Source organism: Amblyomma mixtum, chromosome 10 (genome assembly GCF_055824585.1).
Source record: "Amblyomma mixtum isolate Tamu chromosome 10, ASM5582458v1, whole genome shotgun sequence".
NCBI classification, from domain to species: Eukaryota; Metazoa; Arthropoda; class Arachnida; order Ixodida; family Ixodidae; genus Amblyomma; species Amblyomma mixtum.
Genome location: NC_143021.1, coordinates 164,312,233 through 164,329,229, shown reverse-complemented (window position 1 = coordinate 164,329,229; position 16,997 = coordinate 164,312,233). Strand labels below are relative to the sequence as shown.

The window sequence follows — 16,997 nt, the reverse complement described above, 5'->3', positions numbered from 1 at the left end:
CTATTGCCCCTCCAGGTGTGTAAACTACACCGCGACCCTTGACCGCGACACGAAAGTATTCGTTCTTCCGCGTACAAAAAGTAGACCCAGAACTTTCTGTAGGTATGCGGCCAAGGTTCCGGGGACCGAAGCACAAAAAAGTTAACCCAACTCAAGCCATTGAGCACAGAAGGATGGTGGGGGGGGGGGGGGGGTCATACAATGGACCATTTCCCAGTAACCCACCAATTTAGCGTTTCCGGTTCGGGTTGCCTAAGCTTCCTTGAGTCTTTTCTGCGAAAATTCTTTTACAATGGTAGGGTGGGGTTTCTGGTTTCGCCCGAGCAGACAGGTGCGGTCAGTTAAAATGGCGGAAGAGAGGCTTGGTGCATCCGCAGGACATTACCCGGAAAAGGTTCCATTGTGTTGAACACCTATGTAGTCAGTCTCTAAATAAAAGGAAAGAAAGGAGCTCCTAGCACAAGGCCTTATGACTGGTTTTCTTCCCATTCCCGCGTAGCCTTCCTTACATAGCTACAGAAGCGTGTCCTGGGTTGTAGTGACAGCCTGTAGCTTACTTTGCCTAGTGACGAGTCTTCCCAGCGCCGAACACCTATCTTCCGCTTTCTCAGCACCAACAAGGCACCAAGCAAATCAAAATTGGATGAAACTTAAAAGGACGAGAAGTGTGGTTTGCAAAAGCACCGAGAGCGTCCTGTAGCTATGCATGGTGACTGAACGCAAACTTTGGCATTGCATAAGCGAGTGCTTGCTTAGCTCTGTTTACATGAACCAGTAATGTCAGGTTGAGTCGGGGGTCGGGCTGAGGGAAGTCAACCCAACTCACCGACGCGTATTTACATGAACTCGATTTTAGCTAGTCGAGACCGGTTCATAAGCAGTGACACCAAGCGTCGAGCACCGCATTGTGAGCGAGCAGTGGTAGCATCCAAGATTCAGTGTTGTCGGTAACGCGCGCGTTACAAGTAACGGCGTTACCGGTAACGCGCTACTTTTTTCGGTAACTTAGTAACATACTAGTAATTACCATTTCTGAACTGTAACGGGTCACGTACTTACGTTAACATTTTTCGGTAACGTGAGGCGTCACGTTATTAGTTGCTTTTTTATTTCAATTGTCCTCCTCCGCCCCTTTTTCAAAACAAAAAAAAGCCGAAAATGATGTTGCAAATGAACAAAATGTACCGGTGTTCTCGACCATTGTTGCGGCTCGCATGCACGGCAAAAAACACCTGCCCTTGACGACGCACTCAACTAAAAAAAAAAGCACGAATACGCAGTCACACACTTGTCTTCACCCCCAAACCACTCACATCCACAACTCTCTAAAGAGTGGACGCATGCCGAGCCACCGATGGACCATTTGTAGAAATCTGTAAGTCAGTTTCTGTGTAAGCTTGTTTTCCAGCCAAAAGGTCTCGTTCCCACGCGACACACTCGCATTCCCTCTTCTGAGCAAACTCATGAATGTCGCCAGTTTACTTCAAGATGACCCCAAGAGAGCCGTCGAAAGAGTACAATGGTACAGCACAGAAAAGGGGATTGCAGTGAACCTGCTGTTTCTATCTGCAACTGCGGCTACGTTTCAGGTTATTGAGTTCCTAAGCGAGCGAAGCTGACATTGAACACCTTGACGTAAAAACTCGCATTTTTGCGATAATTATGCAGGTTCAAGTAGAAAAAAAAATTGTTTATGTGCGCTAATATATTTTTTTCCGGAACTATGACATGTAAGCATTTCTTTATTGCTACACAATTTCCGCGTAATTTCGTAAGCAGAAGCACACCAAAATTACTGTAAATTTGTTGAGTTCAGCTATTTTTTCTTTGTGAAGTTGGAATTAAATAAATTGTGAGCTTTATAAAATTGTTATCTTGAGTTCTTACAGCGAAGACGCACTCAATAAAATTTATTGCCATGGAGTAACGGCAAAGTAACGTGCGATACTTTATTTCGGTAACGGTAACGCGTTACCTTTTTTTGTGGGTAACGTAGGGCGGTAACGCGTTCTTTTTTTTTCATGTAACGAGTAACGTATTTAGTTACTTTTTTTCGGTAGCGCACACCACCGCGGCTTCAGAGGTGCGACTGCACAAGTGAAAAACAAGTTTGCAGTTATCCTCTCCCCTCCGTTTTTTCGGCCCTGCAGTGTTTACAAGCACATCGGGGCAGGGTGGAGTTGAGACAACCCCCGATCCCTTGACTCTCGACTCGGCGCGTTTACGTGAACAAAGTAACCGGTTTTTGACCCGATAACTCGACTCACGTGTGCTTTACTGTGCACAATGCCTTACTGTGTGTGCTGCGGGAGGGGCGGGTGGGGGGTGAGGTGCTTTTGGGTGTGGCCTTGCATCCCGCTTCCTTTTCGCACCAGAAGCTCGAGAAAAAAAGAAAAGCAGAATCCTTTCGGAATGCAGCCCAAGCAAGAAAAAAAGGGAAGAAAGAAATCAAGTTCGTCCAGGTTCTAAAAAAAAAAGTGTGTGCATGAACACAGACAAGCAAGAAGTTGGTGGTAGAGTGTAGTAGCGACAAAATAATTTGTCGCCAGGTGGAGCCACGTCGCACTGGTAAAATTTTAGCGCGAAATTCAAATCCCCGCACAAAATACACACACAACTTTCAGAGCCTGTAAAATACAAACATTAGGTTTGATATGGATAAAAATTGCGGCTTAACAATCAAGAAAGAAAAAGGGAGGAAATGTTGTGGACGAAATTTTGATATTTGGCTTAGTTTTTTCCCAAGATGACATGAAAGTTCGACATATCTAAAAGCACCATTTTTCTGGAAATTTGCGTCTAACTGGTAAAAAAATGAAACTTAAACAATAAAATCTGTCCGCAACATTTCCTCTATTCACTAAAGACGAAAACGCTGCCACAAACATCATGAAAATCGATCTATGTTTAGACACGGTATAGCTTCTGAAAGTTCCCATGTATTTCCTATGGACACTGCCACTGGTGAACCCTCTTAAGCTCCGTTGGCTCGAGGTCACTGACGCCAAGCTTGAGGTCTTCGGCACCACGGAGCGTCTCGATGTCCCACCGACGTTCACGGTCTGGGACTGCTCCGTAGTCGCCCTAGGAGCGGAGGCCACCTACGAGGCAGAGAACACCATTTATGGGCAGAGAAGGGGAGGGGTCCTTCACCTCTACACTGGACCCTACGAGACATGTGTATGCAGTTCTGGGCGGCCAGTGTGGCAACATTGGGGGTCCAGTTAAGCAAGAACATATAAATCTAGGCATGCTGTGAGGTAGATGTCGATGCGCCTCTAGCTGCACTGGCGCAAACCGGTTCCGCTGCAGTTTCCTTCGTTCTAGGGCGCGGCTCACACAATAGTTCAGCGTCGTCACCTACGGGGCCCTTAATGCGACTGTGTATAGAGTATTGGAGACCTAGAATAGTTATATGCTAGGCTTTGTGTCGACACGATCCAGAAGACATGGCCCCCTTGCTAGGTCCAGGTCTGAGAAGACAAATTTGTGAGACTATGGAAACAGGCGACTTCGGAGATACCGTACAAAACAAAGTACCGCTCTTTAGCCGCTGTCTCGGCATTTTTTTTTCGATGTGGTTGAGCTGTTGATAGACGATACATAACCATTGTTCTAATGGCGGCTAGTTGGTTTGTCATCTTCAGGTTCCTACCTGTCTTGTGCAGTTTTTTGTAACTAGTCCTCGTGCCTAAGTATAGCGCGCCAACCTGAACGTACGCTTGCCATGAAGTTTTTTTTTCTCCGTTGTGCCAAATTGACAGTACTTATGCTCTCGCATTTTTGAAGATTATAAGGTTTTCGTGTGTTGGGTGTCCCCAAGGCTCACGATGCTTAAACTTTTAACCTTGTTACTATTTGCCGCCTTAAATTTTCGTGTATATAACAGTTTGTGGCTCTGGCGCACCACTCATTTGGATTTGGAATTGATGGATCTGCGGCAGTAAGGATGCATGTTGTATAGGTTGGTTTGGTTTATGGGGTTTGACGTCCCAAAGCGACTAAGGCTATGAGAGACGCCGTAGTGGAGGGCTCCGGAAATTTCGACCACCTGGGGTTCTTTAACGTGCACTGACATCGCACAGTACACGGGCCTCTAGAATTTCTCCTCCAAAGAAATTCTAGCCGCCGCGGCCGGGATCGAACCCGCGTCTTTCGGGTCAGCAGCCGAGCACCATAACCGCTGAGCCACCGCGGCGGCTGGCATGTTGTATACATTCCACTAATTTCATCTATGCTAAGATTTTCCAAAATTATTTCCTGTAAGCTGGCTTTCTTTTTAAAAAATGCCCTGTTAGCTAAATGTAACTTACAATGCCGTGGTTTTTTGGGATGACCGTTGGCGAGATTGACAGGCTTATTATGACGGGGAGATGGTGAATTCCATAGCGATCGCCTAAAACATCCCATTTAAAATCGCAAAAAGCCGGCGGTGAACTTAAAGACAAATCTAAACAGCTCATTCCCCGCGACGTTGGGGCGCAATATACTGGTTTATCAGCATGACTGCGGCGCCCAATTCGAACTTCCTTTGGTGATTTCCCTTGCTAGGGAGTCTCAGCGCTCATCTAGACCGCGGCAGGCGTTATGTTTTTCTTAATCGTTGGACGCAGGAAATTCGCTAGTGATCGTCAAAAATGCGGCCGCCCATCTTGGGAACCTTGATAGGCGCTGCCGGCCATTTGGTTTCTTTTTTCTTCATCTCCACCATTTCTCACTTTGTTACCAGACGCGCCAGATGAGAGGCGTCATCGTTCCTTCAGTTATTCATTAGGTTCAAGTACCCTCCGTTTATGTTCGCCGAGCGTTAGGAAGCACACCAGACAACGGTTTGTCTGCGAAGCACGCAAGGCTTTCGCGGCAGTGGCTGCATTCTGTTAGAGAGCTGCGCAAATCATAATGATAGCTGTGAGATTATTGTTCATTGCTTCAAAGTTAAGCTCGTTGTACTCAGTTAAAGCTTAATATTTTTTCTGCAACGATCTCATGAATTCCTCCCTATCCCACTAACCGGTAACTAGTTCATAGTCTTCCGCTTCACTAGTTTTTTCCGTACGTACTACAAGTCTAGGCCAATTCGAGACCTTACGGTCCTATAGTGGCTACAACGCACCGTACCGGGGACCTTTACAATCTGCACGATGCCAGGGTGAGCGCATAGTATGAAGTCGCTTTAAGTTCTAGTCTCTCCACTGGGGCTCTTCCATGTCCTTTTCCTGTTTTCTAGCATTGCAGAAGAAAAATCCATGATCCGTAAGTTATTTCTCTCTGAAAACACCACTAACAACTCCCCCTGCTACTCCATGAGCCTATGCCATGGTGGCCTACCACCTGATCTACGACCTGCTTCTCCCCAGCCTTGGCATTGAAGTCGCTCACCAGTAAAGTGTACTGAGTTTGTACTTTGTTCACAGCCGACTCCATGTGCTCATAGAAGCTTTTTAGCATCTGATGATTACAGCTAGGTGTAGGCGCGTAGTACTGTACCACGTTCAAATTGTACCTCTAATTACGATAGCTGCCCCCCTCCCGTTAATACCACAGAACTGCTCTATGTTGACAACTATATTCTCATCGACAAGAAATCCTAAACCTAATTTTCATCCGTCACTAATCCGCGATGGCATAGACCCCGGCCTTTACAGTACATATGTTGGTTTGGTTTGGTTTATGGGGTTTAACGTCCCAAAGCGACTAAGGCTATGAGAGACGCCGTAGTGGAGGGCTCCGGAAATTTCGACCACCTGGGGTTCTTTAACGTGCACTGACATCGCACAGTACACGGGCCTCGAATTTCTCCTCCGAAGAAATTCAACCGCCGCGGCCGGGATCGAACCCGCGTCTTTCGGGTCAGCAGCCGAGCACCATAACCACTGAGCCACCGCGGCGGCAGTACATATGTTTCGTCTGTCCTCCTAACATCAATAAGCCCTATGACATCATCTTCAACAGCCTCTAGTTCCACTATTAGCACTGCTATTCTAGCCTCACTAGATAAGGTTGTAGCGATAAACGTTACCAGATTCAAATTTTAATGGACACCTATCCGCAGGCAGATTCTTAGCACCCTCCGCTGCATCACACGTCTGACCGCCCCGTTGGTCAGTTGCTCCGCAGCCGCTGGGGACTGAGGGCCGAGGGTTAAGCGGTTTGTTCATAGAAGGTTACGGCCAAGTACCAGACCAGTGTGGGGAAATCCTGTTGTGGTGAGGAAGTGCGTGGTCTGATCTGGTCACCGAGATCAGGCCGCACCCCAGCCCTGATTATACAGTTCCATCAACACACAGACATTTTTTAAAGCCCAGCGGAGGCTTGCTCAGCACCTGGATTCGAACATCGGCCCTCTTACATGCAAGGCAGATGTTCTTCCTCTACGCCATCACTGCAACGATAGCCAAGTCCTATGCAACTCTACGTAGTTGCCATACATGGTTAACCCTCGCCACCACAAAAAAATTACCGACGATTACGTTACTTCCTAATGCGAAATTTGAGCGCAGCAAATAAGCTGTTTCACCTTTTCGATAGATTGAGGCAAAGAAATCGAGCAACACATGTATGCGCTATCACAGATTTTTTTTTTTATTTTTCACACGTATTCGCAATTTCGGCTCGGGCGGTGCACATATACAGATCCGCCGCCACCGATCTGGCTCTCGGATTGCCACCGCACAGGGGTTGCATTGGAGGAGGAGCGAAGAAAGGAATTAAGTTCGAGCCGGCGCTTTGACAACCGGAGACTCGCAGGAACAGGGGGGAGGGGTGCGGCGTGTACACCCAGCGGCAAACGATGGGGGCAGAAGCGCGCGCAGCAAGCGGACAACACGATAAAGGGAGGAGGGAAGAGATAGCAGCGACTGACTGATGCCGCTGACGCCGATAGCGCTGGGGGGATGAAAGGGGGGCGGAGCTGGTTACGAGGCCGACGACGACGACGACGCCGACGACGACGCGAGACCCAGGAACGGACGCCAAAGAGCTGCGCTCTAAACAACACGATAAAGGGAGGAGGGAAGAGATAGCAGCGACTGACTGATGCCGCTGACGCCGATAGCGCTGGGGGGATGAAAGGGGGGCGGAGCTGGTTACGAGGCCGACGACGACGACGACGCCGATGACGACGCGAAACCCAGGAACAGACGCCAAAGAGCTGCGCTCTAAAAGAAGGAAAACCAAGAAGTGAACAGAAGACAAAAGAGTTGTAAGAAAGAGATAGGAAAGGTAGAGGGGAGGATAGGAAAAGGCGGCTGCCGCCGGTACAGCCAGCGATGACAGCTCCGCCCACCGGCAAGTAGCAGCCACCATTAAGGCTGGTTATAAATATTCATTCAGAACGATGGCTTGACATCGCCGCTATGGCGCAGTGGATTAGAGCCACGTGTTGCGTATGGAAGGTCGGCCGTTCGACTCCGCTCTCTCCACTGTAATTTTACTGTTTTTTTTATTTCATTTCTTAATTTTTTACCCTTTTAGGTCGCAAATCGTAATGCTTAGTGCCATATAACGCCGTTTAAGATTTTCAAAACATTTTCTGCATACTTTTACACACATTATTCACAGCGCTGGAATATCAGTTTTGAATTAAAACTAAACATTACATGGTTAGTAACAATAGGTTGGTATAGACTTTTAAGCATTATTTAGGGAATAATTATCCCTTTTAGGTAAGGCATTGTGACAATCTTCAGTCACCGTGATCAATTCACCGTGGTTTCAAGCCTTGTGGCTGTACAGGCTGCAGTGGCTGTACAGGCTGCAGTTGGCGAATACGCGGTCGGGTCAGGCCGGAGGCACCATTTACAGGAAGCTGGGGCCAACGTGGTGTGTTGCCTCCGCCAAGGGGCCTTAAAGGTACAAACACTCGGCATCGCCTGAACCACCAATATCCCCTCTTCCCCGGGCACGTCCGGGCCACGCACGGCTAAGCGAGGGTGCTCGGGTCTGTGGTGACGCACTGCTCACCATCACCACTTGCGGTGATGTCGCTGCGCACGCTCCGGAACCCGTGGTGCCGCAGCTCAGCAACATATATGTGTTACAGATACCCCTGCGGGTTTACACAAGTTTCAGTTTCGGTGTAATCACCTGTCGCAGTCTACAAATCATTCCACAGGCCCTTGCCAAATTTTTGCAGGAAAAGTCCACACGAGCGCCCAGGTTAAACGTTCTCTATAAACAACTGTTGACGTTCTGACCTTTTTGGAGTTTAAAAACTAGATATCCAAATTAGTTTAGTTTCCTCTCTACCGGTAGGACTAGAATAGAATTTGTTTTTGCTGCGTTTGTCTTCACAGTGGAGCTCCTAAAGGGGCCACGACAGGGTCGTTCTTCACATTGCAATTTCGTACTTCACTAATTATTGCAAGAGCCTCTGATTCGATTTATAAAAATTGGGCGCCCGGGGCGCATTGTATATACGAAAAAATGCGATCGGAATAGGGGATATGCGAAAATGACAGCGCCATCCAGTGAACGTGGCTGAAGTTACATCCGCCATTTTGTGTTGGGCGAGAGTAGCAGACGGAGCCGGTGGGAACGGTCGGACTGAGTTGCGTGCGTGCGCGTTAACGCGGAACGCTCAATCCTATTAGCGGCAAGATGCCGGCACACTGCTGCATACCGCTTTGCAAACAGCGCGGAGCCACTGACAGCAATGGAGCCAAGGTAAGTGTCGAAAGGCTATTCTGTTATTTAACCGAGATTGGTGTCTGACAGATTCTCGACCTCGCGTACATTTAACTGCAGGCAGTGTGACCATTTTTTTGTGCACTGAGCGAGTGGACACAGAGAAGTTTTAAAGCGGGTTAGCGTAATGCTCCGGGCACGGAGACGGGCTGCCGAAATTTGCACGATGACAATGGTGAAAGAGTGCGGCGCGGTTCTGTACAGAGAGCGCATGGCCAGGCTCTTCGGAGCGCTACTCCGTCCGATGGGACCGCGTCGTGGCGTCAGCCCAAAGAGGCAGAAAATGCGAAGCATCACATCCAGGTCCCTGTTTTTCTGATCAGCTTGGGTTTTATGTGCGCCATGTCGAATGCACGGGCGCTCCGAAGAGCGCGGCCATGCGCTCGCAGTTTCCCCTCAAAGTGTGACACAGTCTGTACGTCTCTTTTGTTTTTGTTTTTGCGGCTGCTGTGACCCAAGCTCTTGCCAGGAACACCCATTAAAACTGCCTCTGAAGATTTTTACGCGCCCGGCCTGCGTCTCGTTAATCGTTTACGTTTGTCATGTGCGACGTGCACCTTCACGCAATGTGAACTCTAAATTAATGTTGTCGCATTTTTCGCACGTTTGCATACGCAGTCATGTCAGCACCCCTTCCAAGCCGTTTTTTTGTGAAGGCCTCCGCCGTTACGAGACTGTAGCAGGTTTTCCTGACAGCAATATTATATTGCGAACTGTGATGCTGGCGCATGAAACTTCCCAATGGAATGTTAAATGATGTCACTTTCATTTCTTTTTGTTAAGGTGTCATTTGATCGCTTCCCAAATCATCCAACATTGCTCAAGAAATGGATCATTGCCATCCTGAGGGATGAAGGTGCCGACTTCCAAGTCAGCAAGTCAACGAAAGTTTGCTCTAAGCACTTTCATGAAAGCAACTATGTGCCTGGTGTGGCAAGTGGCTACAGGATTCTTCGTGAGACAGCTGTGCCATCAGTGTTCAGCTTTCTTAAAGAGAAAAAGAAGCTAAAGCCACCAAAACAGCGTGCACCGCCACTGGTTAACAGAACTGTGAAGCGAGCACGTCAGGCAGTGCAGGCGTCGGAGCTGAAAGGCAGTGCCAACTGTGCTGCACAAATGGATGCAGCTGCATGCAGTGATGGTCAGGAAGACGGAAATTTATGTGAACACGCACCCACCAATCCCCCAGCCATAGATTTAGAGCGGGTCCCCACCACTGCAGAGGAGCAGAAAAGAAATTTGTCAAAATTTCAGGATAGGTGCACGCAGCTGGAGGAGCAGCTTATAGCAGCCAGGGAGGCTTCTCGCCAGCTGCAGGCGGAGAATGAAAACCTTACCTGTCAGCTTTCCGAAGAAAGAGAAAGAACATCTGCCTTCTGCGTTGAGCGTTTCAAGGACTGTGATGAGGACATTATGTTTTATACTGGGTTACCAGGGTACGAGTGTTTCACAGGTCTTCTGCTTTTCCTGAATCCAGGAGAGAATGGCTGCAACATTTTGCGTGGAGACATTGAGGGAGAGGCAAAATGTTCCAAGGGTCGCAAGCGGAAGCTAACCGTAGAGAACGAACTGTTCTTGGTTCTTGTGCGACTGCGCCTTGGGTTGTTTGAAGCCGACCTGGCTCACAGATTTAATGTATCACAGCCTACAATCTCTAGGATATATACCGCCTGGTTAAACTTTATGTACGACAGGCTATGTCTAATACCTCTGTGGGCACCACGAGCTGTAGTGGATGCCACAATGCCGCCAGAATTTGCTCAAAAGTATGCATCCACTAGAATCATATTGGACGCAACTGAGATTGAGTGCGATGTGCCATCATCTCTGTCCCTCCAGTCCAGCACATATTCAGTGTACAAGTCCAGCAACACTTTTAAAGGACTAATAGGTGTGCAACCTAATGGGCTCGTGTCCTTTTTGTCAGGCTTGTTTACAGGATCTATTTCTGACCGAGAGCGTGTAATCAAGAGTGGGTTTCTTGACCTAGAGTTTCACGACGGTTATTCTGTAATGGCCGATAAAGGTTTCCGCATTGAAGACCTCTTAACTAAGCAAAATGTAAAGCTAAATATTCCGCCATTTCTAAAAGATCAGAAGTTTACAGAAAGTGAAGTCAAGGAAACGCGAGAAATCGCCTTACTCAGAATTCATGTCGAGCGCCGTATACAGAGCATCAAGGCATACCACATATTCGACAGAGCAATACCAGTCACCTTGGCTCCACTTATTAATCAAATATGGACTGTGACAGCTATCCTCACAAACTTTCAGTCACCCCTAATCCAACGCCTTTAGAAGTCCATATATCCTTTAACAATCACTTTTAACAAAGCTTGGTTTCCCTTGATAGTTAGTATTACGAACCATTTTCCCAAAGCCACGCCTAGCATCATCATCAGCCTGACTACACCCACTGCAGGGCAAAGGTATATCCCATGTCTCTCCAATTAACCCTGTCCTTTGCCAGCTGCGGCCACTGTATCCTTGCAGACTTCTTAATCTCATCCGCCCACCTTTCTGCCGTCCCCTGCTACGCTTGGCTTCTCTTGGAATCCACTCCGTTACCCTTAAGGACCAGTTATCTTGCTTTCGCATTACATGCCCTGCCCAAGCCCATTTCTTCCTCTTGATTTCAACTAGGATATCATTAATCCGCCTTTTTTCCCTCATCCACTCCGCCCGTTTCCGATCTCTTAATGTTACACCTATCATTTTTCTTTCCGTAGCTTGCCGCGTTGTCCTTAACTTAAGCTGAACCCTCTTTGTTAGCCTCCACGTTTCTGCCCCATAGGTGAGAACCGGTAAGATACAGCTTCAATTTTTAACACTCATGCAAGTGGCACACCTGACAATATTGCCTGCAGCAAGTTGAATGAAGGCGTCATGCATACTGTAAGGGTGCATGCAACGAGATGATCAGGGGACAACACAGAAAAAACCGGTACCCAGTGATTTTAATGCATTGCTACAGTGTGCCTTTCCTTCATAATGCGAGATCAACTAGACACCCTTGCAGCGTTTTGAACTGATTTCTTTTGTCGTGTGTGGTGGTGGCGCAAGCTAGGTCGCTCGCTATGGATGCATTGTTATGCCAACCTTTGTTCATGCATAGCAAGTTGCCTCTGTGGTATTATGTTTGTGGTTGAGGGAACACTGAGAACGACTTCATCCAAGTTTTGTTGTACGACTCTTTCTGGCTATATTGGTGTTTGTATTGGCAAGAAGCACAAACTTAATGCTGGGAAAGTTGCATTTAAAACTTTTCCAGCTACCCAATACTCATGACATCTATACAGACAGGCTCCATTGTTACCGTTCTGAAGTGTGCAGATGTTAGCCTAGCCTCTGGGATTGGCACTTAAAATCTGATGCTGCATCTCAATTTTTGCTCTTTCTAGCTTAGAAAGACTGTTTTCTGTGAAAGTAGAGTCTTTATTGTATTAAAATGCGGTAATCTGTCAATATAGGCAGCCTTCAATTTCTCCTCAGTGTCCCTTTAAGATTATCGATAATAAAATAGTCATGATTAAGTGCTCTTTGCCTCCCTCATAGTTATGCAACCAGACTATTTCTTTTGTGCAGGTTATCTGTGCATCATAGGAGCCCGATTACAACAAGGGTGCTAACAGCCTACTGCTGCACAAACTGACTGCGTGACGTGAAAATACTGAGTAACCAGGGTGAACGAAGTGAAAACAGGTAGCTGCAGATAACCTCTATATTAAGTCAACATTCTTGCTACTTGATGGTCTTTGTTCCATAATTCCATCTAATACTGACAATAAAATGTTTTGATGCTTCAGCCTGAGCTGCTAAGCCCACTGAATGTGTAACGATGGTAAGGGATGAAATCTGAATGTTCAGAAGTGAATTCTTGTTGATTAGCTGAATGAAGAGCCTTTTGTATTTATGATGTACTATCAGTGTATGCGAAAAGGAATACACCCGAAGCAATTATTCCAGGGGAGGCATCTTTATTTTCAACCCACCGCTGTGGCTCGGAGGTTGCCACGCTTGGCTGCTGATCCAAAACACACAAGTTTGATCCCGGTTTGGCGGCCAAATTTTGATGAAGGTGGAATTCTAGAGGCCCATGTGCTGCGCGATGTCAGTGCACGTTAAAGAACCCCAGGTGGTCGAAATTTCCAGAGCCCTTCACTACGGTGCCCCCCATAGCCTGAATTAGTTTGGGACGTTAAACCCAAATATACCAATGTTTATTTTCAAGGAAGCCCTTTGCGTGCCCCTTCACTTGACGAGAAAAAAAAATCTATAGGGACTGGCGCTTATTTTTCAAGTATGGCAATATGTGCCCAAAAAAGAAATCGTCCAGCTTCGAACGCATTTGAAGCTAGTCTTCTTTGTCAAACTGTATACGCTCTACTGCTATCCAGTTCTCAGAGCACACCACGAAGTCTGCTCACAAACAGCCGGTCACAGCCATCTGACCGAGCACCTGAGCGTAGTACTCATGTCTTCTGTCAAGCTCTGGCTCGCCATTTTCACTAAATCTCAGGCAAAATGGCCTTGCTATAGCTTGCTCCGGCTCGCTGTCCTTTAAAGAATATAAGCATTTGATCTCTAGAACTCCAAATGTTGACTCCTCAGGATCAAAAACAAACCTGTCAGGGCTAGCGCCTAGCCACGGAAATCCAGGATTAACGGCTATGCCACTCTGAAGAAGTGACACGCAGTGTCCATAGATCTGCATAACAGCACTGTAACGGCCAGCAGCAAGGCTTTCATTTCTTAGTCCGTATTGTACTGCACGAATGCGAGAGAGGTCTTTGCTTTCAATGACATTGGCAACACCTACATTGGTCCATTCCTCCCTCCTCTTAATGACACGCCCAAAGCGTGAGGCAGTTAATCGGTTCGCTCGTGCTTCCCGCCACCTTGCACTATGTGTCTGTTGCCTAGAGTTCAGCTCTAACTCTCTTGCTTCTTGTGGTGACAGCTGTAGTTCCTGCAAATACAGCAGAAGAAATGCAAGTACGTGATCACGCACCGTCCAGTGCCAACTCTTCTGTGATTCGACTTTTACAGAAAAACTCTCAGAGCAACAGTGATATCTTAATTTGATGAAGTTTTATGACACTGTAGCTTTGCATTTTTGTGTAGTTTGTGCACATAACATTACTGTTTGTAAAAAAAACAGTACCCACACTGGCACAGAAGTACAGTATCAAAAGTACAGGCATTAAAACTTAAGACAGGCAGTGCTTACCACCAGTATGCTCAGCTCTTCAGCACTTAAGGTGTCGGGCAACCTGCACTGTGCCACTTCATCAAAAAGATAAAAGTCTGTGACAGCAGTGATTCTTCCGGACCCTGCAGAGATGCTGGCTGACAGCCACGTCTTGAAGCCCGAAGGCAGCTTTGCTTGCTGGTAGGAGAGTGGTGAATCAGCAACTGCTGGCCCTCTCTTTGTGTCAACAAATGGCCCCTCGGCAGCCAGCAACACCATGGAAAAATCATGGCTTCCGAGGTCACCAAGAGTTCTGCCTAGTACATGCAAGGAGTCTAGTTGCTTCTGCTCCTCCTCTTTCTTTGCAGGTGTACTAAAGAGCCGCAATGGAGAAGGCACAGGCACGCCATTCTCCCGTGGGCTCCTCCAGTCGATGTCTTGTACATTCATTGCCCTAATTCCTTGTCGTCGAGGCCGCCTCCACTGTTGAGGGAGCTCAGTGCAAGTAAGCTCAGCTGGTGCCTCTTTGAAGCCCTGCTTCTTGAGCAAAATTATTACCCGCAGTGCTGCGAGAATGTGGCTGCACGACTGGCTCGCACCAGCTGGGCACTCGCAGGCTGAATCAGTGATGACACCAGTTGTCTGTTTAAAGGCACGAAGAACCATGTATGGTTTACCAGTCTTCTTCTGGCTTCGGAAACATGTTGCTCGTGCGTAGACAACGTCAAACCTGCCAGGAGAGTAAAATGACGACAATCAACACATTGAATCAGATGAGACACACAAAACAACAGTGGGAGGCAGCGTGATGGAGGTGATGAAGAAAAAAATAGACGATTGAGCGCTGGGGTAAATCGCACGTGCTGCATACTTTCACAAGGAAAGAGGAGAAGCCAGGAAAGACTTTCAACACGGTTAAGTGCACACTACCAACTCATAGTTCATTCTTGACATGAGAAAAAGAAAGCACAAAGGGTACCCAAAGAAGAATATTTTGATTATAAGTGGCAAGTCGAAGCATGACAAGTAGTTAACGAAAAAAACATCCTCTTGTCAATGCTGAGGCTGTCATGTGCAACATAGCAATCTCTACGAATGCACAGGTGGTTAACATATATGAACGGCAGCCTGATATCACTAGTAGACGCTACGCAGGATGGGCCATGTGCATCGCTTTAGTTAACATCAGCATCTCCCACCTGCTAAGTGCCACCGACGGAACACTGACACATGCTCCCTCCTGTCCTGTGTTGTACATGACGGCCTCAGCAGTGATACAAGGATGCCTTTTCCCGTTCACTACATGTACTGCTTTGACGTGCCACTTATTCTAATTAAAATAATCTTCTTCGTTATCCTTTGCACTTTCTTATCCTTCATGTCAAAAATAAGCCATCAGTTGGTAGTATGCACTTGATCGTGTTGAACACCTTTCCTGGCTCCTTTTATTTCCTTGCGGAACTATCCAGCGCCTGCAATTTATCTCAGCTGTAAACAATGTCGAACCCAAACTTTACTTAAGTTCGCGTGACTAAGCCAAATGCAAATTAGGTGTACTGGCATTGTACGGCCACTGTTTACTTATCTCATTAAACTGTGCGTATCTTATTCTTAAGTACTACGGTATATTGACACATGCCTTTGTGAAAGAGGAAGGAAAAGTTGATCACTATTCGTGCGTAAGTATAAGTCAAAGTCGGGTTTGCGTTCCACTCGCGCTCGGCTCAAGCAGCCTTTTCCGATCGGGTGGTCGGCTCAAGCAGGGGCCGGACAAACAGACACAGATCAGCAAAGTCAGCGACTGCGGCTTTTAGCGCTAGCACACTAATAGGTGGCTGAAATGTGTGCAACACCACAGCGCGCGAACAAATGAGGTCGCAAAACCAAGTGTTTGTTCCTGTATTAAACTGCAAGTCAACGTTTTCCTTATCACGTTTTCAAGTCTTGTTTACGTCATGTTTCGATTGTGCAGATAGATAACTGCTCGAAGCCTTGTTTTCTTTAAAAAAAAATGGGCTGACACGAGAGGGCCTAAAAGACATCGTACTGAGGTTCTGACGTCCCTCTGGACATACCGCTTAACAGCAAATTATCAACCGGCACGGCGAGCTCACGCAAGCACCACCAACATAGTATTTACGGACATCGTGCGTTAACCATCGCGGGACTTGCGCTGACTTACATTATAACGCAAATGTACCTGATTCGCTTCAGAACGCACGTAATAAGCGGCGCAGGCGGTACCACGATTACTGCAGTGAAGCAAGGCTTTATATTAGCACAAACTTATCTCGACGACATCTATCACAGCAAGGATAAATCCACAAACCTTGAATCGCAGATGTTGGTAACCAGCGACGACGGAAGTACGTATGCTTCGACAGCAAAGGCATAGGATTTGGTCTGCTGCCGCATCGATGGCGTTGACGACGTGCAGAAACGCGTCAGCGTGTTTTCAGTGACGAGTGGCAAATCGTCTAGATTATTCCGCCACATTTCGTGACCACTGGACGGAAAACGCTGTCCCTGTGCCATAGGGAGACAAAATGTGTGGCTCCGGCCGTCACTCGTACGGGTTTTGCGCTGCGAACGCTCCACAACACACAGTCAGACACAGATACACAGTCGGCGGCCGCAGGACGCTTGCCCAACACAAGATGGCGGCGTGTCCAGTGTTGCCAGATGAGCAACACTTGTTGTTGGGCTCCTGTCCGTCGTGTTCCGCCTTTTTCTTGTCCGTTGTGTTTTGTGCGCTGGTTCCTTCAGAAGTACAGATGAGCAAGTAATTTTGAATATCCCCTATTGAGACCAGGAAACTCCTCCCACCGGCAGCGACCGCCATATTGAATGGTCTCGTGACGTCACTAAGGCATACACGGAGCAAAGTCGTCTGCTATCTTTGATGCAATCAGGGCAGCGAGGTCTCTTGTCCCCTGTACTTTCGCGGGTGACCGCAGTAGCAGCCGTCCCTTATATATGAGTGACTAGTGCCGCAAAAGCGATAACAGAAACGTAGTTTTCCGGTAGAGTCCGGTTCCACTAGGCCAATGCAACGCCGATCGACAGTCGGTGGGCTGGTCGGTGTGCAGACGCCGTCGCTGACGCACCGGTATGTCACGCT

The 16,997-nt window shown here is 47.5% G+C and overlaps 2 protein-coding genes and 1 pseudogene across 2 annotated transcripts; 2 read left to right on the top strand and 1 right to left on the bottom strand.

Moving 5' to 3' along the window:
* Positions 1–8,598: 8,598 nt before the first annotated feature.
* Positions 8,599–10,199, top strand: LOC149327603 (uncharacterized). Its single transcript, XM_089564925.1, has 3 exons — positions 8,599–8,664; positions 9,469–10,121; positions 10,163–10,199. Exons 1-3 carry the CDS (start codon positions 8,599–8,601, stop codon positions 10,197–10,199), a joined length of 756 nt encoding a protein of 251 aa, XP_089421051.1.
* A 229-nt stretch (positions 10,200–10,428) lies between these two features.
* Positions 10,429–10,983, top strand: LOC149327602 (uncharacterized). Its single transcript, XM_089564924.1, has one exon. It carries the CDS (start codon positions 10,429–10,431, stop codon positions 10,981–10,983), a length of 555 nt encoding a protein of 184 aa, XP_089421050.1.
* A 1,944-nt stretch (positions 10,984–12,927) lies between these two features.
* LOC149327601 (uncharacterized) lies at positions 12,928–16,519 on the bottom strand (annotated as a pseudogene).
* Between the last annotated feature and the right edge of the window lie 478 nt (positions 16,520–16,997).

Bases quoted from the DNA above. Each gene is read 5' to 3' on its own strand.
- LOC149327603 (XM_089564925.1), top strand. From the start codon at position 8,599: ATGCCGGCACACTGCTGCATACCGCTTTGCAAACAGCGCGGAGCCACT. The intron at 8,665-9,468 runs GTAAGTGTCGAA...CTTTTTGTTAAG, and splicing joins CTGACAGCAATGGAGCCAAG to GTGTCATTTGATCGCTTCCC. The intron at 10,122-10,162 runs GTACGAGTGTTT...TCCTGAATCCAG, and splicing joins TTTTATACTGGGTTACCAGG to GAGAGAATGGCTGCAACATT.
- LOC149327602 (XM_089564924.1), top strand. From the start codon at position 10,429: ATGCCGCCAGAATTTGCTCAAAAGTATGCATCCACTAGAATCATATTG.